Source organism: Octopus sinensis, linkage group LG14 (genome assembly GCF_006345805.1).
Source record: "Octopus sinensis linkage group LG14, ASM634580v1, whole genome shotgun sequence".
Taxonomy (NCBI): domain Eukaryota; kingdom Metazoa; phylum Mollusca; class Cephalopoda; order Octopoda; family Octopodidae; genus Octopus; species Octopus sinensis.
The window spans coordinates 56,592,120-56,614,458 of NC_043010.1; the positions used below are offsets into that span (position 1 = coordinate 56,592,120).

A 22,339-nucleotide genomic window follows, 5' to 3' on the forward strand; every position below is an offset into this window, starting at 1 on the left:
TCAGACAAAAACCATGCCTCCTCATTGATATGACTGTCCCAATCAACATAAACATATCTGTCAAGACCTACCAAAAACTGAGCAAGTATAAAGATCTTGAAATAGAAATTGGCAAAATGTGGAACCTCAAGGCTAAAACAATACTTGTCATAGGTGCTCTAGGAATGATAGCAAAAGGGGCTGATTGCTACCTAGCTCAGATACCAGGAAACCCCAAAATGGCATAAATTCAAAAGATAGGGCTCATGGGAACTCCCTATATCCTACATAAAATACTGTCTATGTAATCTCAAACTTTAAAACAAACACATAATTTTCTTATGGTCTCTTAAACATTCTCTAGAGCTATACTATGTGCAAAGCCAAATGTCACTCTAGACATAACACCAACATGAACTTCTAACTTGTTTTCTCTTGAGGTCTCTGGTTGAACCTTGGAGTCAACTTGTACAAATACATAGCAAAAGTCAAACAAATAATAATAATAATAGTTTCAAATTTTGGCACAAGGCCAGCAGTTTCCAGGGAGGGTATGAGTCGAAATACATCGACTCCAGAAAGGATGAAAGATAAAATCGACCATAGCGGAATTTGAACTCGGAATTTAAAGGCAGACAAGCTCTGCATTCTTAATGCAAATATGGTAAAACTCTTATATATGTAATATGACATGAAAAAATTCCATTTACTGCGATTATCGTTGCAATAAGTACGCATAAACTCCCGCAGGAGATTTAAAAATCTAAAATCGAGGGGGAGATAACTCTAATGAGATGCTCGTCAATGTCCACTTTTGACGGAATCAGTTGACGCAGATTATCTATCGTTTGGATACCCCTCCTGTTTCCCATGGCTAGACATGCTTTCCACGGAAGGTTGGAAACAGACAACTTCACTTGTGTGACGGAGATGCTCATATCCAAGCCTACACACAAACACGGTATTGACTTGTAAGTGCTATGGTTAAGACCTTCCAGTCATGACCGTTTGTATATGAGAAACAACGTTGTCTGAATTCTTCTTCGCGAAAGACGGTTGGGCTGTGATTTGAGGGAGACTTTATTGTTATTTCTAGCGGGTAAGCACACCACGGGTTGTATAGGCTGCTACAACCTCCCCCCCCCCATTCCCACCATCCAGTCGACAGAAGAGCGACAATTATTGGAACTCTTCAGTGAAAGGAGAACAGTTATGTCGCTTTTACCCAGAATGCAGCACGTGTGACCCTCAAACAATGAAGTCCTTCCTGTCGTTTTCCTTCAATTATTTTTTATTTCCAGCGACCTTCCATTAGTGACCACCCCTACTGACACTCTGATCCCACCATGGGCCACTGTACATAACCATTCACCCTCCCACAGCCTCACACTCCGCCCTCCTTCCATTTTTAGTCTCTAATTTACCGCCGAAATCTTATTTCAATTTCTCCCTCCAAATAATTCCAGTTTCTTCAAACCCTAAAAACCCTTCCCCCCTCCTCTAACCGACTTCCACTCTTTCTGAGCTACTATAAATCCAGCCGTGACCACCACCAATAATGGATCCATTAAATACTCACTACTTCACGACGGGACTCACACCTCAGTTACAGGTAAACTCCATTTCTTCCTCTCTCAGCTGTTCGATTTATTTACTTCAACACCTTAAAACCCGGCAACGGCCTCGATACCCACCGAAATATCATCAAACATTCATCTTTGTCGTAATTAGCTTTAAAGAAACAAATTCCCTTTTGTTTTTACCATTTATATTAAACACATTCTACACCCTTCTGTTGCCTTTACAATTCGACATAGCTTTATATTGTTGTTAAATTTATTTTAATATAAGAGTCTTTTAACTATAATCATTTATCCTCCACACTTTTGTGAGAGAGGTCTCAGAGAAGGGGTCTAGTTTACAAGGAAATACAAGTTTTAGTTAACACGCTGCCTCCAATGCTTAATGGTGAAAAATGTTGCCAGTTTGCAGTGTTAATAACTCTCGTCCATGGACCCAGAATCCAAAGAATCATTTAGTATGTCTTCATGTAAAATACTTGTGTAGCCCTCAACATTTCTGTTACAGCAAGCATTGGTCGCTGATATAGGACTCTTATTGTACTGGGACCCCTCTACTAGCATGGGTCACAACAGCCTCATTGACTGATTCAATGTTATCGATATATACACACATGTATGTATATATAAATCTATGTACGTGTGTGTAGACATGTATTAACAACGATGGTCGGTTTGTCTACCTAAGACACAGTCTCATGAAGAAAGTCTGTTGATTAGCCCCAAGTCAACCCTAATTTAGTTGACCTATGGTCAAAGGCGTTCCCTCTGTGACCATACCATCTGTGGCTACATTATCCAACGTGACCTTCCAATTTGTAAGATGGCGTCATGTAAGTTGAGATTTAGCTACTATTTCTGGTAGATCACGCGACCAGTTAGAAAGCTGTTGCTGGTGGTGTGCTTGTTAATTAAACAGAATTATAGCCAATGCGTTCCAGATATGACCATCCTGTCTTATTACACATTTCATATCACATTACAATATCTGTTGTGTCCTTCCGTGTTTGATAAAGACAGGAGGGTGGAATTCGAAAGAGATATTTTTGGCTGTTATTTCTAGTGAGTGGGGTGTGTCATACCTGGAACGTGTAGCACGCTGCAGCACTACATGGAGACAAAAAATGAGGGCACGAGCAGACAGACAAGAGGGTCAAAGGAGACAGTTCTTCGCTTCCGGTTCTGTTTTATATTTATAAGTCTAGTAGGTAGACCCATATTCAAAGACGTTCCAGCTGTGACCACCCCGCCTTTTATTCCTACATAATATATCTAGGACTACACTGCGATATCTTTAAGATATAGAATATGGTTGGAGACAGATTTTAGGTGTTATTTCTAGCAAGTTGAGTATCCCTATAGAGGTACGCTCGTTGGTTTGTAAGTTGTAATAGTTATAAAGATTAAAGGATTGACCAGAGATCAAGAAACCCCATAATTATTTTTGAGAGGGTCCAAGTAAGTGATGAGTACTTCCGCCGGTCACATAGTTGTCTTCCAGAAAACTCACTCCCCATGGTTGGTATTTCATATAAGAACTTCAATGTTTAAATTTACTAAACATTCATTAATTTAATTAGTCTGTCTTTAATTAATCCTTTTTACAACTCCAGCAACATTTTGTAATTGCTGACTGGCAAAAATTGAACCTGTCAACTGTGATAAGTTGCAGACTGGGGCCTCAGCTCGAAAATAAGGTTGAGAAGAGGACCAAGAATTTGGGAGACCAACAGCATAATTCTTAATATTTGTTAATTTTCTATATTGTAGCGATGCTCAACTGGCATGAAGTCCTTCACAAACACTCTGACCGCTGACCCCACCCCCTCACATACGATGTATCCCCCTCTCTCTCTCTGTCTTTTTTTTACCACTACTTCAGTGGCTTCTACTCTTGGAGCCATGTCTACTAGCCATTCCAAATTCATAGTTCCTTCTGTTCCCAGCCCACCAGGCCACACACTCGCCAATAATCCCAGTCCATCTTTCAAAGAATATTGGCCCTTTGCAATCCCCTCCCTGTCTGTGTTTTCTCCATAGCCATTGACTTGTAACAGTTCCCATGGAATGTTAACATCACTCTACTCTTCTCTCATGGGTACTGTCCCTTCCTTCACACCAAATCAATAAAAAATACAACTTATCTATAGTTATAGGTCTCATCCTATAGCATGTTCCTTTAGACTTGTCCTATTAAATATTCCTATAATTATTGGCCTGTTGTTCTTGTGGTACAAACTACTGTTTCACACCCCATTTACACCTAAATCTTGTCCTATTGCAATAGAAATCTCTTGTAACTTGTGTCCCCTGTCACAAAGCCCATATTTTCACATTTCAAGTTAGCCAGGGACCCTATATGTCATCACTTAACATGCTAGAAATAGCAACCTAATCTCGTTTAAATCAAACCCTATAGTCTTATGTAAAGACAGGACGCATTGAATAATGTAGTCTTGTATGCTCCTGAACAGATGGGATGGTCATCACTGGAATGCCTTTTATTAGAAGTCTGCTTGATTAGACTTAACCTGGGGTGAACAACAACACTGAATGGGTGAGCCTCTATGTAGTTGCTTGGTCTGTTAGAAGTAGCAGCTAGAACATCACTAAACACTGTTTCACTCCTAACAGTCTAATCGGTCCATTTCTACCCATCACTGGAGACATTCTAGGTACACAACAGCAAAGACAGTCTTGCCTCCATCAATAGATCCACAACTACATACACACTGTCCACCCATTCGTCCTTTTCTCCAGGCTGTGTGTCCATCCATGACCATAACCAAATCACATCATTCTTCTTCCTGTTGGCAATTGAGAGAACCATGTCCTAGATTGATGTCTCCCCAACAATTTCTTTCCTAATCCTTTCATTAATTCTCCTCTTCTGTCTTTGAAACACAAAACCTTTGTCTTCAATATTTCCTTTCATACGCCATGGCCTTTGTGGTTCTCACTTCCACCATCCAACATTGTCAATTCACACCCATAAAATACACCTGAAATCCCTCTACTACTACTACTACTACCACTACTACTACAGTCAGTCATGTTGTTTCTATCCTCAAATAACAATGGAGTTTCTTTTCCAGAGTCCGATGGTGTCTCCTGCTTTTAATTTATCTTCGATTGGGTCATCACCAGTGATGCCAGGATCTAATTCCAGTGTCTACCCACAGCCAACATCGGCCACTGGGGCCCCTATGACACCAATGACTCCTGCTACACCAACATCAGAAGGATCAGGCATAACACCTCAATTACAGTGAGTTCTTGTCTTCCATGTCATAACCTTCACCTTATTACGTTCTCTCTCACCTTCTCACCACACCTGCTCTACTGATTGGACAGGCATCCATTCCCAGACCAGATGGCACTTTAGGTTCTTGAGGAGACTACTTCATTTCATCATTTCCCCAGTCCACTTAGAAGGAGTACTGGTAACATTGGGGGAGGGGGGGTGAAGTCTGAGGCAGCAACAGGTGGGTATGCTCAGCTTGTGTTCAAGGGTGGAGTGGGATATTGTACTCTCAGTCACAGGTGGCTAGCATTAGGAAAACTGTCCAACCATAGGAAAGCCTGCCAAAGCAAACACTTGGCGCTTGGTACCACTCTCTGCCTGACCAGCTCCTCTCAAACCATCCAACCCATGCCACCATGGAAAGCAGACATTAAAGGATGACCATCATGAGTCAACATTCCGTGCTGGCTCCAAATGGTCCAAGGACTGCATTGTGCTCCAGGGTCTACTACCACTGGATGCCCTTCCTAACACTAACCAGTTAACTGTGTATGGAGGGTTATTTTTTTTTGTTTTTCATTTTACCAGCACCAGAGGGGGTTGCCATGTAGCTTGCAAGATTATGAACCAATTCTAAATTTAGCATTTATGCTTTGAGTTTCCTCTCTAGAAGTTCCCATGGACAGCCAATCTTAAACTCCTCTTCAATGGCCTATATGATGAATAGAAGAAGATTGAAGACAGAACCTTGATTAACTCCTACCTTCACACCATCACCGAAACCCTTGTCGACTCTCACTTAATGTATCCTTGTACATAACTTGTACAGATCTCACAAGTCATTTAGGTTAGTATTAACCCTAACCCTACTTTCCTCAGTAACCATTGAAGGTGGTCCCCTGTTAAACACTTTCTCCCAATCCAGAAACAGCAACTTGTCATTACCCAAGTATTTCTCCTCTCTCTCATAATCCAGTCCAGTAATTCAATCCCTCTCTGGCTGCTTCGTAGCAGTTTGTCATTATACTGCTTAACACCAATTATTGGCTATGGCTATTACTCTCCACACGTGGCTGTTCCACCTATACATGTGATGAGGATCTCTATATGCACATCCATCTGTAACCTAATGCTGTAAAGTGTTTCCTTGACGATGCCTTGCAGTTAAACAGCCCAATGCACTTGGAACATCCAATGTTGAGTTCTGAATAATAACTGCAATGGTGAACCGTACATAGGAAGGAAACACTTTTACTGTTGTTTATCTTAATTTTCACTCTGTATGCTCTGTATATCATAACTAGTAACACTACTAAGTACAGTGCTTGACTAACCACTATATTGGAAGTCTGATGTCTAATGGCTTCGATAAATGTGATAAAAAAAAAAAACGTTATTGAATGTTTTAGTTTTCTGGTTGTCGATTAAGAAAAAGATTTTCTTGTGGGGGATGTAGTGACACTAATGCAGGCCCCAGAAATTGATACATCTGCTTATGATAACTTGGTTTATTTTGACCACCACACATCCACCCTCTTAAATTATTTCCTGCAGACAATACTTTTTCTTTGATTTTCTATGGCATCATTAATTGTTGTTGACATTTCTACATTATTATTATTATTAAGATAAAGAGTTGGCCGAATTGTTACTGTACTTGGCATTTCTTCCAACTTTACACTCTAAGTTCAAATGCTACCAGGGTTGATTTTTGCCTTTCATCCTTTCAGGGCTGATAAGTACCCGTGCTACACTGGGGTCAATGTAATCGAATAATCCTCTCACTGAAATTGTGCCAAAATTAGATACCATTATTATTATTATTATTATTATTTACAAATTTCAGTTTTGCTCATGATGTTATTGAATTGTTGTCCCTTTCTATTTCATTGATTTCTTATTGGTTTGTATGTGTACATATATATGTATGTATACTGTGTATACGGGTGTTTATGTATATTTTCAGAAATATTGTATGCACAGTGAACCTCAGTTGTAAATTGGACCTGAAAAAGATAGCATTACATGCCAGAAATGCTGAGTATAACCCAAAACGGTTTGCTGCTGTGATTATGCGAATACGAGATCCAAGAACGACAGCTCTTATCTTTAGTTCAGGCAAAATGGTCTGCACCGGTGCTAAAAGGTAATAATAACAATAATTGCTGTGGTTTGCTTTTCTTATTTAGCAATAAGTATTAAAAAATGCACATATTTTAGAAACTGTTAAATTTACTCTATACTTGTGTACAATTTATGGTATGTAACTTATTAATTATTTCTAATTAGTAGTTCTCTCATCAATATTTCAGCAAGTGTAGAAAGTTGCTTTTTTACTAAGATGGTCTAATAAGACTGAAATATGTCCATAGTTATCTCCCTTACAGTTCAAACTAATTAAAATATTGGTTTCCAAACTGTTTTTCTCTCGTCACAAATTATTTCTAATAGTGTTAAATATGTTAACACTTAACTGTGGTGAATGGTAGTTCTGATTCATTTATTTATAATATTGCAACTACACTGTAAGTAAGGTTAGGGTTGGCAACGTGTACACTGAAGAATTCAAGGTAGAGGTTGGGGTCCACCAGGGTTCAGTCCTCAGCCCCCTCCTATTTATCATAGTCCTCCAGGCAATTACAGAGGAATTCAAGACAGGATGCCCCTGGGAGCTCCTCTATGCTGACGACCTTGCTCTAATTGCTGAGTCACTATCAGAACTGGAGAAGTTTCAGGTGTGGAAGGAGGGTTTAGAATCGAGGGGCCTTAGAGTCAACCTAGCTAAAACCAAAGTCCTAATAAGTAGGAAGGTAGACAAACCACCAATGCCTTCAGGTAGATGGCCCTGTTCGATCTGTAGAAAAGGCATAGGTAGAAACTCTATAAGATGTACCCAGTGTAAGCTATGGACACATAAGAGGTGCAGCAATGTCAAGGGAAGGCTAACTGGGAATCTAGTTTTTGTATGTGGCAGATGCTCAGGAGCAATAAACACTGAAAATCTGCAGAAAACAACTTCCGTCACTTTCCAGGGGAAAAAACTAGAAGTAGTTGATGGCTTCCGTTATCTAGGTGACCAAGTCAGTAGCGGGGGTGGGTGTGCTGAAAGTGTAACTGCTAGAGTAAGAATAGCCTGGGCAAAGTTCAGGGAGCTCTTACCTCTGCTGGTGACTAAAGGCCTCTCGCTCAGAGTAACAGGTAGACTGTATGACGCATGTGTACGAACAGCCATGCTACATGACAGTGAAACATGGGCCGTGACTGCTGAGGATATGCGTAAGCTTGCAAGGAATGAAGCCAGTATGATCCGATGGATGTGTAATGTCTGTACATACTCGACAGAGTGTAAGTATCTTGAGAGAAATGTTGGACCTAAGAAGCATCAGTTGTGGTGTGCAAGAGAGGCAATTGCGCTGGTATGGTCATGTGGGGAGAATGGATGAAGATAGGTGTGTGAAAAGTGCCAATCCCTAGCAGTTGAGGGAACCCGTGGAAGAGGTAGACCCAGGAAAACCTGGGACAAGGTGGTGAAGCACGACCTTCGAACTTTAGACCTGGTGCAGCCTTCTGGCTTCCCAGATCCCCGGTCGAACCGTCCAACCCTTGCTAGCATGGAGAACAGACGTTAAACGATGATGATGATAGATGAATTGGTGATTGTGTTGGAAAGTCATGGATGGATTGGTTGGTGAATGAGAGCTCTGTAAAGCATCAGTGTTATCATTATCATCCATTCCACTTCTACTTTTCCATCAATGCAAGGATCAGATGAGACTTCATTGAGATGGAAATTTCTACAGCCAGTTGCCCTTCCTGATGCCAACCCTCACCTGCTTCCGAGCAAGGTTAAGGCTTCACCCAGTTTATCAAATGACAAACAGCATAGGCATTCCTTCATGGAGGACAATCTGTATGGACAGCAACACTGTTTACATTCAGCACAGATATATATATATATACACCCTGAATATATGTGTGTGTGTGTGTGTATAAGCAGATATAAAGACAGGCAGGACACAGAATTAGTTATGCATACACACACACACACACAAAACAGGCTTCTATTCTCCATCTTTCGAATCTCATTTCCAAGGTCTTGGTCAACTCACAGCTATAATAAACACCAGCAAACAACATCCAAGTTGTGGGGAAGAAACCCAAACTATTTGGTCTCAAAATGAACTGCCTGACCCCACATGCCCCTCCTCAGCCTGTCTCTAATATTATAACAGGTCACTCACTTTCATTAATGTCATGAAAGGAACTAATGATGGTGATGGGTCCGTTCTTGCTAGTGTATCCATTAAAGACACATCGTTAACACATACAGGGTGTTGGGAAGTATCGGTTGAACACAGTCTTCAGAGAACTCTTGAAGTTGGTAATGAGCCAAGATGGCCCCAATTGGTAAACTCCACTGAGACAGACATGTGTGACTGGGTGTTGCCAGAGTTTTGTCACATTAGTCTGCATTTCATTCTACTTTGGGGAAGTCTCCTCCACCATGTCCTTCAGTTGACCAATATACTTTGCAAGTGGGGAAACTGTATTGAAGCTCTCTTCAGTGGTTGGATTCAAGGTCATAAATTTTCAGATTTCATCCTTGGCTCGTGTCCTTGAGCAAGGCACATTATTCCATGTAAGACCAGTCTACGCTATTGGTAATGAGCCACAGCTGCCCAGTACACATGTAGCCCTTTCTCTCTCTCCTTGATGCTCTACTGAGTCAATGGGAAAAACAGAGAGCACCTGGTCACCATTACAATGATGTGAGAAACAGTAACTTAATGGTTCACATAAGCAAACTATACTTCGTTGTGACTAAAGGCTGTATTAGTGTGTGGGAAACGAAAATACCTTCTGTTATTTTGGTGTAGAGCTAATCCCGTTACACCATAATAGTAAATTAAAGCCTTCCAATAGAGAATTAATCCCAGATTAAATAATAATAATAATAATAATGAGCAGTTAATCCCGGATTAAATAGTTATCCTTTAAAAACTGTAGAGGTGTTGCCCCAGCATGGCCAGTCCAATGATTAAAAAATATTTATTTTAGGAAAAATAGTTCAGACATTGTTCTGATATCTTAAGAATTTAAATGATATCATTTAAATTGGTACTCAGAGTTTTGGTTTTAAAATATGGAAAAGAGTGTTTTTAAAGAAATTCTTTAACTAGTTTCAGTCATTAGACTGGCCTTACTGGAGCACCAGGTTGAAGATGGATCTGCCTGATTCTTCAATCTTTGACCTTGTCTACTAATCAAATCATTGGCATTTTTCACACAAAGCGATGCAACTCAATGGTTTACTATTCTGACACTCACACTTGTATGTCTATATCTCTGTATGTACTTTAAGAGCAGCAGAAATATCACAAAAACTGTTACTCAGTTTCACATTCCCGTTCGTCGGACAAACCTAACCCTAACAAAACTGTCCAATGAACAGGAACGTGTACTCTGAGTAACAGTTTTTGTGTTTTTTCTGCTGCTTTTAAATAAAACATATTACTTGAGCACTCTTTTTTCCACCTTGTTTCACATTTATGTGCTTAATCCAGTATATATATAGTGGGTGCTTTTACGTGTCGGTGGCATGTAAAAGCACCCACTACACTCTCGGAGTGGTTGGCATTAGGAGGGGCATCCAGCTGTAGAAACTCTGCCAGATCAGATTGGAGCCTGGTGCAGCCATCTGGCTCACCAGACCCCAGTCAAACCGTCCAACCTATACCAGCATGGAAAGTAGACATTAAACGATGATGATGTATATATATGTATATATATATATATACACACACACCATTCTTTTTGTTGTCTTGTTTTCCATTTGCATCTTTCATTCGAAAAAATAGTTCATATTCCATGTACTCATACTTCATATTTTTTTGTTGTACACATTTCATGACCTCCTATGCCCACATATGCATATATATGTATAAATGTAAGTATGTAAATATATGTATCTATATAAGGGGAAGAAGTCACAAAAAAAAGCAAGATGAAGTGAGGTGGTGTAGACAACAAACAGATGTATTAGTATATCACTTGGGAAGTGAAAAAGTCTTTAACATTTCGAGCCTACGCTCTTCCACAGAAAGAAACAAGGAGAGAAAATAAAGAATGTACATGTATATATGCATATATATATATATGCATTATATATATATATATATATATATATATATATAATATATATATATATATATATATATGCACATATATATATATATGCACATATATATATATGCATATATATATATATATGCATATATATATATATGCATATATATATATATGCATATATATATATATATGCATATATATATATATATGCATATATATATATATATATGCATATATATATATATATGCATATATATATATATATATGCATATATATATATATATGCATATATATATATATATATATATATATATATGCATATATATATATGCATATATATATATATATGCATATATATATATATGCATATATATATATATATATATATATATATGCATATATATATATGCATATATATATATATGCATATATATATATATGCATATATATATATATGCATATATATATATATATATTATTTATATTATTATATGATTAAATTCCACACATCCTCTTCCAAGTAAGTTTTATCTATCATTATCATCATTTAGCGTCCGCTCTCCATGCTAGCATGTGTTGGACGGGTCAACTGGGGTCTGTGAAGCTGGAAGGCTTCGTCAGGCCCAGTCAGATCTGGCAGTGTTTCTACGGCTGGATGCCCTTCCTAACGCCAACCACTCTGCGAGTATAGTGGGTGTTTTTTACGTGCCACCTGCACAGGTGCCAGACAGAGCTGGCGAACGGCCACGAACGGATGGTGCTTTTACGTGTCACCGGCATGGGGGCCAGCCGAGGCTGGCAACGGACACGAACAGATGGTGCTTTTACTTGCCACCGACACGGGGCCAGACAGAGCTGGCGAACGGCCACGAACGGACGGTGCTTTTACGTGTCACCGGCACGGGGGCCAGGCGAGGCTGGCAACGAACACGAACGGATGGTGCTTTTACGTGCCACCAACACGGGGGCCAGGCAGAGCTGGCAAACGGCCACAAGCGAATGGTGCTTTTACGTATATATATATATATACATACACACACACACACGAGGGGGTGGGGTTGAAAATCTCCTGGCTTTGGGTAAAAGAAAATAGAGGAAGATCAGTTGATAATGATTTATTTCAACATCTTCCTCTCAGATTCACACACTGCAGCAGCCGGGCCTTCAGTCTTCGTAAGCCCTGTAAAAGAACTCAGAAGGTTGGGCCTCCAACCAGGCTTTTTGTGAGACCCATAAAGCCAGGAACTTCTCAGCACTACCTCATATCTTTTATCTATCATTAGACTGTGGCCATGCTGGGGCACCACCTTGAATTTTTAGTCAAATGAATCAACCTTAGTATTTCTTTTTGAAGCCCAGTATTCTGTCAGTCTCTTTTGCTGAACCTCTAAGTAATGGGGATGCAAACACCAACAGTGGTGGGAGGACAAACACAGACAGAAACACACACACACACATATATATATGTGCAATGGACTGCTTTCAGTTTCCATCTACCAAATCCCCTGACAAGGCTTTGGTTGGCCTGAGACACTTGTCCAAGGTGCCATGCAGTGGGACTGAACCCAGAAACATGTCGTTGGGAAGCGAACTTCTTACCACACAGCCATGCCTCCACCTATGGATGACAACAGGAATGGCTGTGTGATTTAGAAGCTTGCTTCTCAACCATGTGGTCTTGGGTTCAGTTTCATTGTACACCATTTTGGACAGAAATGGCTAATCAAAACCTTGTGGCTGGACTTGATAGATAAAGCTGAAAGAAGCCCATAATGTGTTTGTGTGTACTTTGGTGTTGTGATGATTTTAAATGAGTATGACTGTCATACAAGAGATGTTGTTTGTTTCCAGTTTCCTGTGGGTGAGGGTTGGCAACTGGAAGGACATCTGAGTGTAGAAAATTTGCCTCAAACTCCAGTGCTATATCATCATTTTAATGTCCCCTTTTCCATGCTTGCCTGGGTTGGATGTAGTTTATTGACGGAAATTTTCTATGTCCAGACTCGTTTCCTGTTTCCAAGCAAGGTAATATTTCCCCCCCTTTGGCCAGACATGTTTTCATGGAAGATTGGAAATCAATTGTCTCAAATGCCTAGGAGGATCCTTAGAGGTAGTAGATAGTCTCTGTTACTTAAGTGACCTAATTAGAATAGAAGAGGGAGAATGTTCGGAAAGGACATTTGCTAGAATAAGGACAGGGTGGAGAAAATTCAGACAGCTTTTACCTCTGTTGGCAATAAATGGTCCCTAACCTATCCCTTCTCCACAACTCCTCTTCCTAACACCTGCTAATTCCACCCATGTACTCCACTCACTGCATTCATCTCTATCCATCTGACACATCTCTCTTTTCAAACTGAGGTAGCCATGCATCTCCACAACAAACCCCTATTTTTGTATTTTCACTTCTCATCACCTGGCATAATGCCCCTTCCCTCAATACTACTTCCTCTCAATTGTTTTGTCTTGCAACTTACTTGCTGACCCCTGGTGTTGGTGCCATGTAAAAAGCACACAGAACACTGTAAGGTGGCTTGCATTAGGAAGGGCATCCTTCCATAGAAACCATGTCAAAGGAAACAGTGGAGCCTGGTGCAATCGTCAGGCTTCCCAGCCCCTGTCAGCGTGCAAAATGGACGTTAAATGAGGATCACCCAAAAAGGGGGTTCTTCAACTTCCACTTCTTACATTTTATTTCCAAATGGCACCTGTGCTGGTGGCACATGAAAGCACCCATTACGCTCTCAGAGTGGTTGGCATTAGGAATGGCATCCAGCCGTAGAAACCATGCCAAAACAGACTGGAGTCTGGTACAGCTTGCCAGCCCTGGTCAAACCGTCCAACCCATGCCAGCATGGAAAGCAGACGTTAAACAATGATGAAATGAACCCTAAACCTTGTGAACTACCACAGCCATGTCTGCAGCTGTTTCAAGATAAAATGATTTTGCATTTGTAAAGCCTTTTCTTTCTCCAGACATGTTTCTGGAATTTAATCTGTTTCTGTAGAAATCAAAGACCACATCTACACAGTTTACGAAATTCCATTGATTGGCCAAGGGGTAGCTCAGTTTTAGATTAGAACCTACTTGAAACCATGTGGCTGGGAGGCAAATTTCTTAACCACATCCATTCCAGGCACTAAAGTTAATTCTACAATTTTAAAACTTTCAGCTAAGAATGGAGAATTACAAAAATGTTGCAATATCTTAATTTTCAAAACTTGTAAATATCTAAACTCTTTTTCACTATTTCCAAGAATTGCATTTCGGATTTTTATTTATTTGTTTCAGTGAAGATATGGCCAAGCTAGCAGCACGGAAATATGCAAGAATTGTCCAGAAACTTGGATTTCCTGTGAGTATTTTTTCCAAAAATTAGTCTCAGATTAGTTTCACAGTTTTATTCTTTTATGACAAAACTAGAAATCAATTGGTTTAAGATTCATGTTGCTTTCATCATCATCATCATCATCATATTTATAATTAGACAGAATTCTTAGTGCGGCAGACAAAATGCTGGCTTGTATTTATTCTTAGCATTTCTTGTCTTCAGAGTTTATTATTGAGCAGAACTGCAGTCAAAGGTAGTTCACTGCATTTTGTCAGGGTGTGATTTGTCGAAGAGATTGTTGTTTCCTTTGTGTCGGAGGTGAGAAAGGAATTTTGAATGATTTATTGATGAATTTCTAATTTACTTAAACCTGAAACAGGGAATAATGCCTAAAGTGTTGTGTGAGTAACGTGGAGAAGACGAATCTAATTTCAATGGTAATGGAGACAGAACGGGGGTGGGGGCGAGTTGAAGGAAGTAGAGGCCATTGCAGTGGTTTGTTTGTTAAAGAACAAGTTTGATATGTTGCCAAGGGAGACCATGCCACGCTAGCAGAACACACAAGCAGAAATACAGGTAGTTAATTAATTTACTGAGATGATGTTTAATTGTTCTGTGAATTGTGGGTAATAATTATTTTCAGATTTTTTAGAATATTTCTTTCAGAGGATTTCCATACGTATGACTAAACAACTGTTGGGTTATCTCCCCATAACAGAATAAGCTCTGCTGAAGGAGGCCAAGGTTGGCTAGATGATGCACTTACCCTCAAGTCTAACACCCCTGTACAACAAAGTGGACTATGGTAAAGGCAGGTTACATTGATGGTCAAGTAACTGCTATCCTCAGTTAGCAGAACACCCCTCTACAACAGAATGGACGATGCTAAAGGTCTCCGGATGATGGTGTCACATGTCAATGAAAGCCATTCAAGGGAGAGAACTGAGATCGGGGTGTGACTGCAACAGTTTCTAAGCAAGTCGTTGTGCCACGTCTGTAACAGGTAGTCACCTTGTCACACTTGGTGTCTTTCCAGAATTAAAGGTACACACATTAAGTATTAATGAATAATGTGTCAGGTGTATAGAGACATCATCGTCATTTAACGTCCGTTGTCCATGCTGTCTGTATTGGCAGGGTCAGCTGGACGAGGCCCTTCCTGATGCCAACCACTTTACAGAGTGGCACTGGCACAGCTGCTTCTTATGTCACACCAACACCCACGAGCCTCAAGATCAGGAACCGAGGAGCAAGGCCTTGCAAGCTTCTAATTCCAGCCATTGAGATACATTGGAGAGAATACAAAAGAATAGACGAGAGGCATCCCTTCTCCATTGCTCCAAGTCCCTTCACCACCAGCAGCAGCAGCAGCAGCAGCAGCAGCAGAGGTCATTGCTGCTGCAAATCATGATCAGGGCCCCGTGGCCTAAATTCAAGGAGACTACCAGAGATGTTTTCTGAACAAGAACAACCAACATCAACTCATGATAGACAACCAAAGATGTATATATTTCACAGTAGGTTACAAGTTTCCATCTATACAATGATCAACCTGAAGCCCCGGGAGGAGATATTCTGCCAAGATACCATGCTAGGGGATTGAGCTCACAATCTCATAGTTGTAAAGTAAAATTGTTAGCTCTTCAATCATACCTGCAGCTAAAAAAATGTCATTGCACCACAATTGGGTATCAGAAGCAAAAGAAAAACGCCACTGGTTTGAAACTGTGCTGCCTCCTATAATTTATTATTATGAGAAAGTCTTTGATTGATGTGGAGTTTAAAGTTACAGATTTTTCTCCTTCTTTTAAACTGGGAGACGGGGCTGGTGGTGCTGTAAGCCTGACTCTCTGATCCCTGAAGGATTAATGTTGACTCTTGCTTCAGTTCCGGCTTTATTAAAACTGGAGAGGGATACAGATCAAGGGGAGATAATTGAGGAGATACATGGACAACCTTGTATTATTCCTCATTGTTCCATGTCTCTTCAGATGTCACTCTGCTAGAGTCTCTCATGCCTTGCATAGCTCTCATATACACCCCATGTGTGTGTGTGTGTATAGGTGCTTCCTAACCACATGGTTCTGGATTCAGTCCCACCCCTGTATGGTGCCCTGGGCAAGTGTCTTCCACAAGAGTCTTCGGCAAACGACCGATGCTCCTCCTCCTCAGTGGATTTGGCAGACGGAAATTGTTTGTGTCTCCTCGTCTTAATATCACATCATAGTTGGAAACGAGTGACCCTGCCCCCCAAGCAGTGTCATTCATTTCCAATATGCTGTGAGAACATGTCTGGCCATGGAGAAATATTAGCTTACTTGGAAACAGGCGAGGGTAGGCGACAAGAAGGGGCAGCTGGCCATAGAAAATCAGATTCAAACAAACTCCGTTTGACCATGCATGCATGGAAAAGTGGACATTAAATGATGCTCACACACCAACCAAAATGTCACCATGAATTGGGTCATCCCATAAATAATGCAGTTTTTTTATACTTCTTTTATTTTTCAAAATTATGATAAACAAAGTTCTTTTCTAATCTAAAATATACTCTCCTTCATTCTCTACAATCCTCTTTCATCTCTCTGGTAGACTTGTAAAGCCCTTCTTCCAAAATTCACTTGTCCCCATGATGAAAAATACTCCTCCAGTACCGTTCTGACCTTGTGTACAGAATTCATATTTTTCCTTCCAAATGATTTTGAAGACTGCAGAATAAATGAAAATCAGATGGGGCAATGTCCAGAGAATATGGTGGGTGTTGATAGACAAGATTGACTTAGCCACTTTCCTCAATATCTTCTGTTGTACATTAATGTGGGCTTTAATCACCTTCAAAACTATTTCACTTCTAATTTTCTAACTACTCCTCCCAGAAATCTTTAACAGTTTCTGAAATGAGAAAGCCTTTATGTTGATATCTAGAAAATTCTGTGTGTGTCTGTTACTATGTTCAACCCATTTTATCAAATCATTAGTGCTGACCAATTCTCTTTCTATTTTCAGGCAAAATTCCTTGACTTTAAGATCCAGAACATGGTTGGTAGTTGTGATGTCAAGTTCCCCATTCGTCTTGAAGGTTTAGTTTTAACACATCAACAATTTTCAAGGTGAGATTTCCTCTTTATTGTTTATGTACCTGCTTGCTTAGCCCTGAGTCTGACCCTTATCCACCCCATCCATGGCTAAACACACTCCAGACATGACCATCCTTATAGATAGATGTAGCACTAGATTATCTAATATATCCTTTCCTTAATATTGTATGGTGTGGTTTGAGGGAGTTTGGCTGTTGTTCCTAGCAGGTTAAACAATGACGTGGAGGTTGATGGCAGTGGTGGTGGTCATATATCTCTGACACTGATATACAAATAATATCTGCTCAGTCCTCTTAAGAGTGACCCAAAGAATGACCTCTAACTACCCAGGTTGCTGCAGCCCTTGATGGTGCCTGTGATGACAGGAGCTTGTGGTACTTCTCCTTCCCTAATGCAGGGGACCTAATTAATGTTGTCAAGTTGCTGTCATCTCCAGAAATAGTCTGTTACCATGGTTACATAACTGAAGCTGGTAGCACTTATACACATAGTTGTCTGCCCTTCCTAACACTACCTTCATCCGACACTCCTCGATCTTCTACACCTCCCCCCTTTCACTGGGCCCTAATATAATTCCTTTACACACCACTGCACTGTTTGTTGGCCAACAATGCACAGGTCACTCATTCTGCTACAAATATACGAATGATCCTCACATCATAGCCTGCTGTCTTAATAAGGACAGGGCCATTAGCTAATTTAACCCCTCCCTTGGCTCCTATAAGACAGGATGGTCATGGCTGGAATACTGTTGATCCTAGTTTACCTCCTTTGAAGTTGAACAGGGGCTAAACAAACACAGTTTGGTTTTCAATGTCTTCAGGGTTTCACCTTGGCGAGAGAAGGGCACCAGGTACTGATGGACACGAGAGGAAGAGAGGTGGAAACTTGACCAGTTTTGGCCATGGTGAACCTCAACAAGTTCCTCAGCACATAATTGTTTTCTTTTGAACATTTTAATGCTTCTTCTAGTGTTAAATCTGTCAGCACTAACTTAGCTATTGTTTACTGGTGCAGATGGCATCTGAGAATTTTAATTTCTCCAGTAACCAGTGTATAGTATTGAACCCTGCTCAGAGTTTTTTGATCCAGTTCTTTAATACTACATAATGGTTTAGAGAGAATAGGGGTAAAGTAGGGTGGAGTTGTCCTTTGCTCCTGTCTCAACAACTCCTTAATGCTGGTGTTACTCAGTACACACTGTAAAGTGGTTGGTGGTAAGAAGAGCATCCATTTGTAGAAACCAAGCCAAATGACCCTTCTGAGCGCCTGTCTATGGGGACAGTGTCCTCCAACAAGGATCCAATCCAGGATGATCCATCCTACCAATGCCAGCAAGGAAAGCAGGCATAAAATGATAAAAAAAAAAACAAGGGAAAAAGAGTCGGTGTCTGTAGAACTGCTTAACCCTTCAGTTGTTTAAGCTCTTTTTGAGGGTGTCAGCCATGACTGGGAGTGTAAAAGAAGTCTTGGCCTGAGATTTCATCCCACAACAAAACACTTTGGATCGATATCTTCTCCCAAAGTCAGTGAAATTTGGAAACTTGAAATTGTGTGGAAGGTTGCCAAAAGGTGTATTCTTGGTGTTGGAGAATAGATTTGATTCATCAGCTGGTCCTTGGATACATTTAGTGGAGTGTCCCCTTCCCCACCCACCTGAAGGGGCATGGGGGTTGTCGTTTTTCTGATGATTTTGTGATAGAATTTTCTCTGTTTTGTATTTTCAGTTATGAACCAGAATTGTTCCCGGGATTAATCTATCGAATGGTCAAACCCAGGATTGTGTTGTTAATATTTGTGTCTGGGAAAGTTGTCCTAACAGGTAGGACAAAAGCTTTCAATTAATCTGCAATCTTTATTTTTCAATCAGTTATTCATCAACCATCAATCTTTAACCATTAACCCTAACTCATATTTCAAAAGTCAGTTGTTGATTCTTAAACCTACTATGTCCCACCCAATTGTTGGACAAACAGACAGACAGCTTTCTTGAGCCCCTCCCCACACTGATACAATCCACATCACGACCACCACCACCAATCTCGTCTCTTTGATTTCATACAAATGCAGTTGATGTTGGCAAGGGTGTCCAGCTGTAGAAATCATGGAAGCCTGGGCAGCCCCTGTTCAACCGTACAACCCATGCCAGCATGGAAAGCAGACGTTGAATAGTTTCTAAGATAAGTATAAGGTAGATTGAGGTGGAGAGGGAAATAGCCCCCTAGTGGTACTTGATCAACCCTGTAAAAATGAAAGGAAAAATCACCCTTGATGAGATTTGAACACTGAATGTAAAGGAAGGTAGTGAACACATGGCATTTTGTCCAATTAAAACGTGAAAACTGCAAAGAGGCATGCTGGTGGCCCAGGGTGGGGGTGAAGGAACAAAACAACTGGTAGAGATTCTTTTGAGGCAGTGAGGGGCATCCAACTGTTTTTGACACCTGCCAATAGAAAGTAAGCTAATTTATAAGAGAGGCCATGTAGAATGAGGTATACTCAACCGGGTTTGGCTTGTTACACTGACCCTGGAAAAATGTATAATAGAATTAACACAGATGGGATTTGAACTCAGCATATGAGGAGGGCATGACTAAATACTACAAGGTATTTGGTCACTGATCTCTTGAAAATAATAATAATTGTAATGAGCAATGGTGGGGCAGAAGTGGAGAGTCTTTTAATAAAGGATTGTTTATTGATTAGCTGGATGACTAAGCTTCTCTCCACTCTGCAACACCCACCCCCCTCCTCGACACCCTACAACACTCCAATCTGCGAGTCTCTGCCTTGCCTGACTTACTAGAAATAGCTGCAAAATCCTATAATTTTCAAGCAATTGGACCCATTGACTAATATCTTGGATACATTGTGAAAATAAGACAGGATGGTCATAGCTGGAATGTTTTTGATCATAGATGTACTGCATCAGGCCTGACAGAGGGTTAAACAACAGCAATGTAGTAATTCTATCCTCCACCATTTTAATAAAGTGACGGTTTGTGTGGTGGCATGTTGTGAGGTTTGAACTCACAACCCTGAGCTAAGAGGGTTGGTAGTGGTATGGTATAAAGCAATAGATCTCTTTCATGGTTTTTGATTGATTACTCACTCCTTTATGCGTACTCCTGCTATCAATTCTCTTTGACTCTATTCCCAGACAGTTTATTCCCCCACCCCATCTTTCTGTAAACCCAACGCACACACACACGCAAGACTTCAGGCCAAATTTTGATGGGAACCCATTGAAGAGATTTCATTTTCTTAAATGTTTAAAACAAAATACTAACCTGTTACTCTTGTTTTCTGTTTCTAACATATTGCTCCTGTTTGTTATATCCATGTGTAGGGGCCAAAGTCCGACAAGAAATTTACGATGCCTTTGAAAATATCTATCCAATATTGAAGGGTTTCAAGAAGCAGTGAGTGCCAGTCACCTTTATCCCTGTTCAATATTCAAATATCTGGCACAGACAGCAACACGGAAGGAACATGCCGCACACCACACCATAATCTTGTAGAAGACCAGTCTTTGGTAAACATTGAACATAGAATGTTGGTGTTGTGTCAGACAAGTTTCGTAATCCATCTTTTCCAAAGTTAGAAGAATAAAGACACATTGGAAGAGAGTTTGTTGTTTGCCAAGGTGGAACCCTCAAGTTCTGCCGAATTAAAACCATGAAAATGTGACTGATGTCGAGAGAGAAGTGACCAAGCTCCAAACTAACCAGGGGCCCAATATTGATCACAACTTAGGTGTCTCCTCTATTCCACCTGACACCAGTCACCAAGGATCCACTCAACACCAGTTCTTCAATAGATTCCAACAATTTGTCCCCTTCTCTCCTTTCCAGAGACTTTCATCCATTTTTGTGAATTATTTTTCCTCCAGACACCCGCATGCTACTGACCCTTTACCTTTCACTGGACTTTCAATAATTTATTCTGACACCTGTGGAGGTGGGAGGGGGCATCTGTGTTTGATGGTTCTATACCCCTGTCCCTGGCCAGGGGTCTGAGGAGATGGTCAACAGAAACTGTGCAGAAGATGAGTTGTGTGTGTATGTATATATATATAGACACACACACACACACACACACACACACACACAAGCATAAGAAACACTCGCTCTGCAGACTGGATCATAACAGCAATTAAAACTAGCAAAACAAGATTCAAATTAATGATGGCATAAAATCTGCTTTAATTACTGATATGAATGTTTGTGTTGTGTGTGTGTGTGTGTGTGTGTATATATATATGTGCACACACATGTATACGTGTTAGCAACAGTGGGGGGGGGGAGCTGAAAAGTTTGTGTTTTTCAAAGCAAATCCCTTGTGATGTTTGTTTTGCCTCAAGCTACAGCTACTCCTTGTCCACTTATGCCACTAGAAATGCTGTGAATCAATGGCTTAGCATGCTGGAACCTTACAAGCAATAATGCTGTTCTTTACCAGTGACATTTTGGAAGTTATCAGAAGACAGATCTATGAACAGGTGTTGCACCAGCATGGCCTTGGTCATCTCAGGGAGCGTGGTGGGGTGCCCCCACCTCCACAATATCCCCCTTCCTTTCTCTCTTTATGTCAGTACCACTCCACCCTCCAACTTGTGATGAAAATGGATGGTGAGGGTTAACAAGAAGGTTGACACCTTTGACCCTGTCAGGTCAAAGGTCATATTCATAAATGACATTGAATCACCACTCTAATAAACTTCTTTATTTTTTATGTTGTTTCTTTTTTCTTTACTTTTTTTGTTCTTGTTTGGTGAGAAGAAGGATGGCATCTGAGTGGTGAGGCGGGGAAGGGATTTAAGGGGACACGGAAACAAAACCTGTTTCCACTTTTCCTATTTCTAACAAAACAATGTGTTGAAATTGATTTATCTTTTACTTGTTTTATTTATAGGGCCGTGGCCATGCTTGGGCACTGCCTTCCAGAGTTTAATCCAACAAATTGACCCCAGTACT

At 40.5% G+C, this 22,339-nt stretch overlaps 2 protein-coding genes across 2 annotated transcripts in view; both read left to right on the plus strand.

Annotated features, from left to right (window-relative positions):
- The window catches only part of LOC115218896 (ras-related protein Rab-24), a 32,276-nt gene extending 29,406 nt beyond the window's left edge, over positions 1-2,870 (plus strand). Inside the window, exon 8 of the mRNA XM_036509053.1 lies at positions 2,859-2,870. The gene's annotated coding sequence lies outside the window, so the exon portion shown is untranslated. The remainder of the gene's footprint in view (positions 1-2,858) is intronic.
- Positions 828-22,097, plus strand: LOC115219106 (TATA-box-binding protein). The gene is made up of 7 exons (XM_029789180.2): positions 828-1,591; positions 4,655-4,827; positions 6,770-6,949; positions 14,226-14,289; positions 17,272-17,375; positions 19,091-19,185; positions 20,713-22,097. The coding sequence occupies exons 1-7, from the start codon at positions 1,538-1,540 to the stop codon at positions 20,787-20,789; spliced, it is 747 nt and encodes a 248-aa protein (XP_029645040.1). The 5' UTR covers positions 828-1,537; the 3' UTR covers positions 20,790-22,097.
- The last annotated feature ends 242 nt before the right edge of the window (positions 22,098-22,339 follow it).

Coding starts and splice junctions, on each gene's coding strand:
- LOC115219106 (XM_029789180.2), top strand. CDS start 1,538: ATGGATCCATTAAATACTCACTACTTCACGACGGGACTCACACCTCAG. Junction 1,592..4,654: donor GACTCACACCTCAGTTACAG/GTAAACTCCATT, acceptor TTTCTTTTCCAG/AGTCCGATGGTGTCTCCTGC. Junction 19,186..20,712: donor TGGGAAAGTTGTCCTAACAG/GTAGGACAAAAG, acceptor ATCCATGTGTAG/GGGCCAAAGTCCGACAAGAA.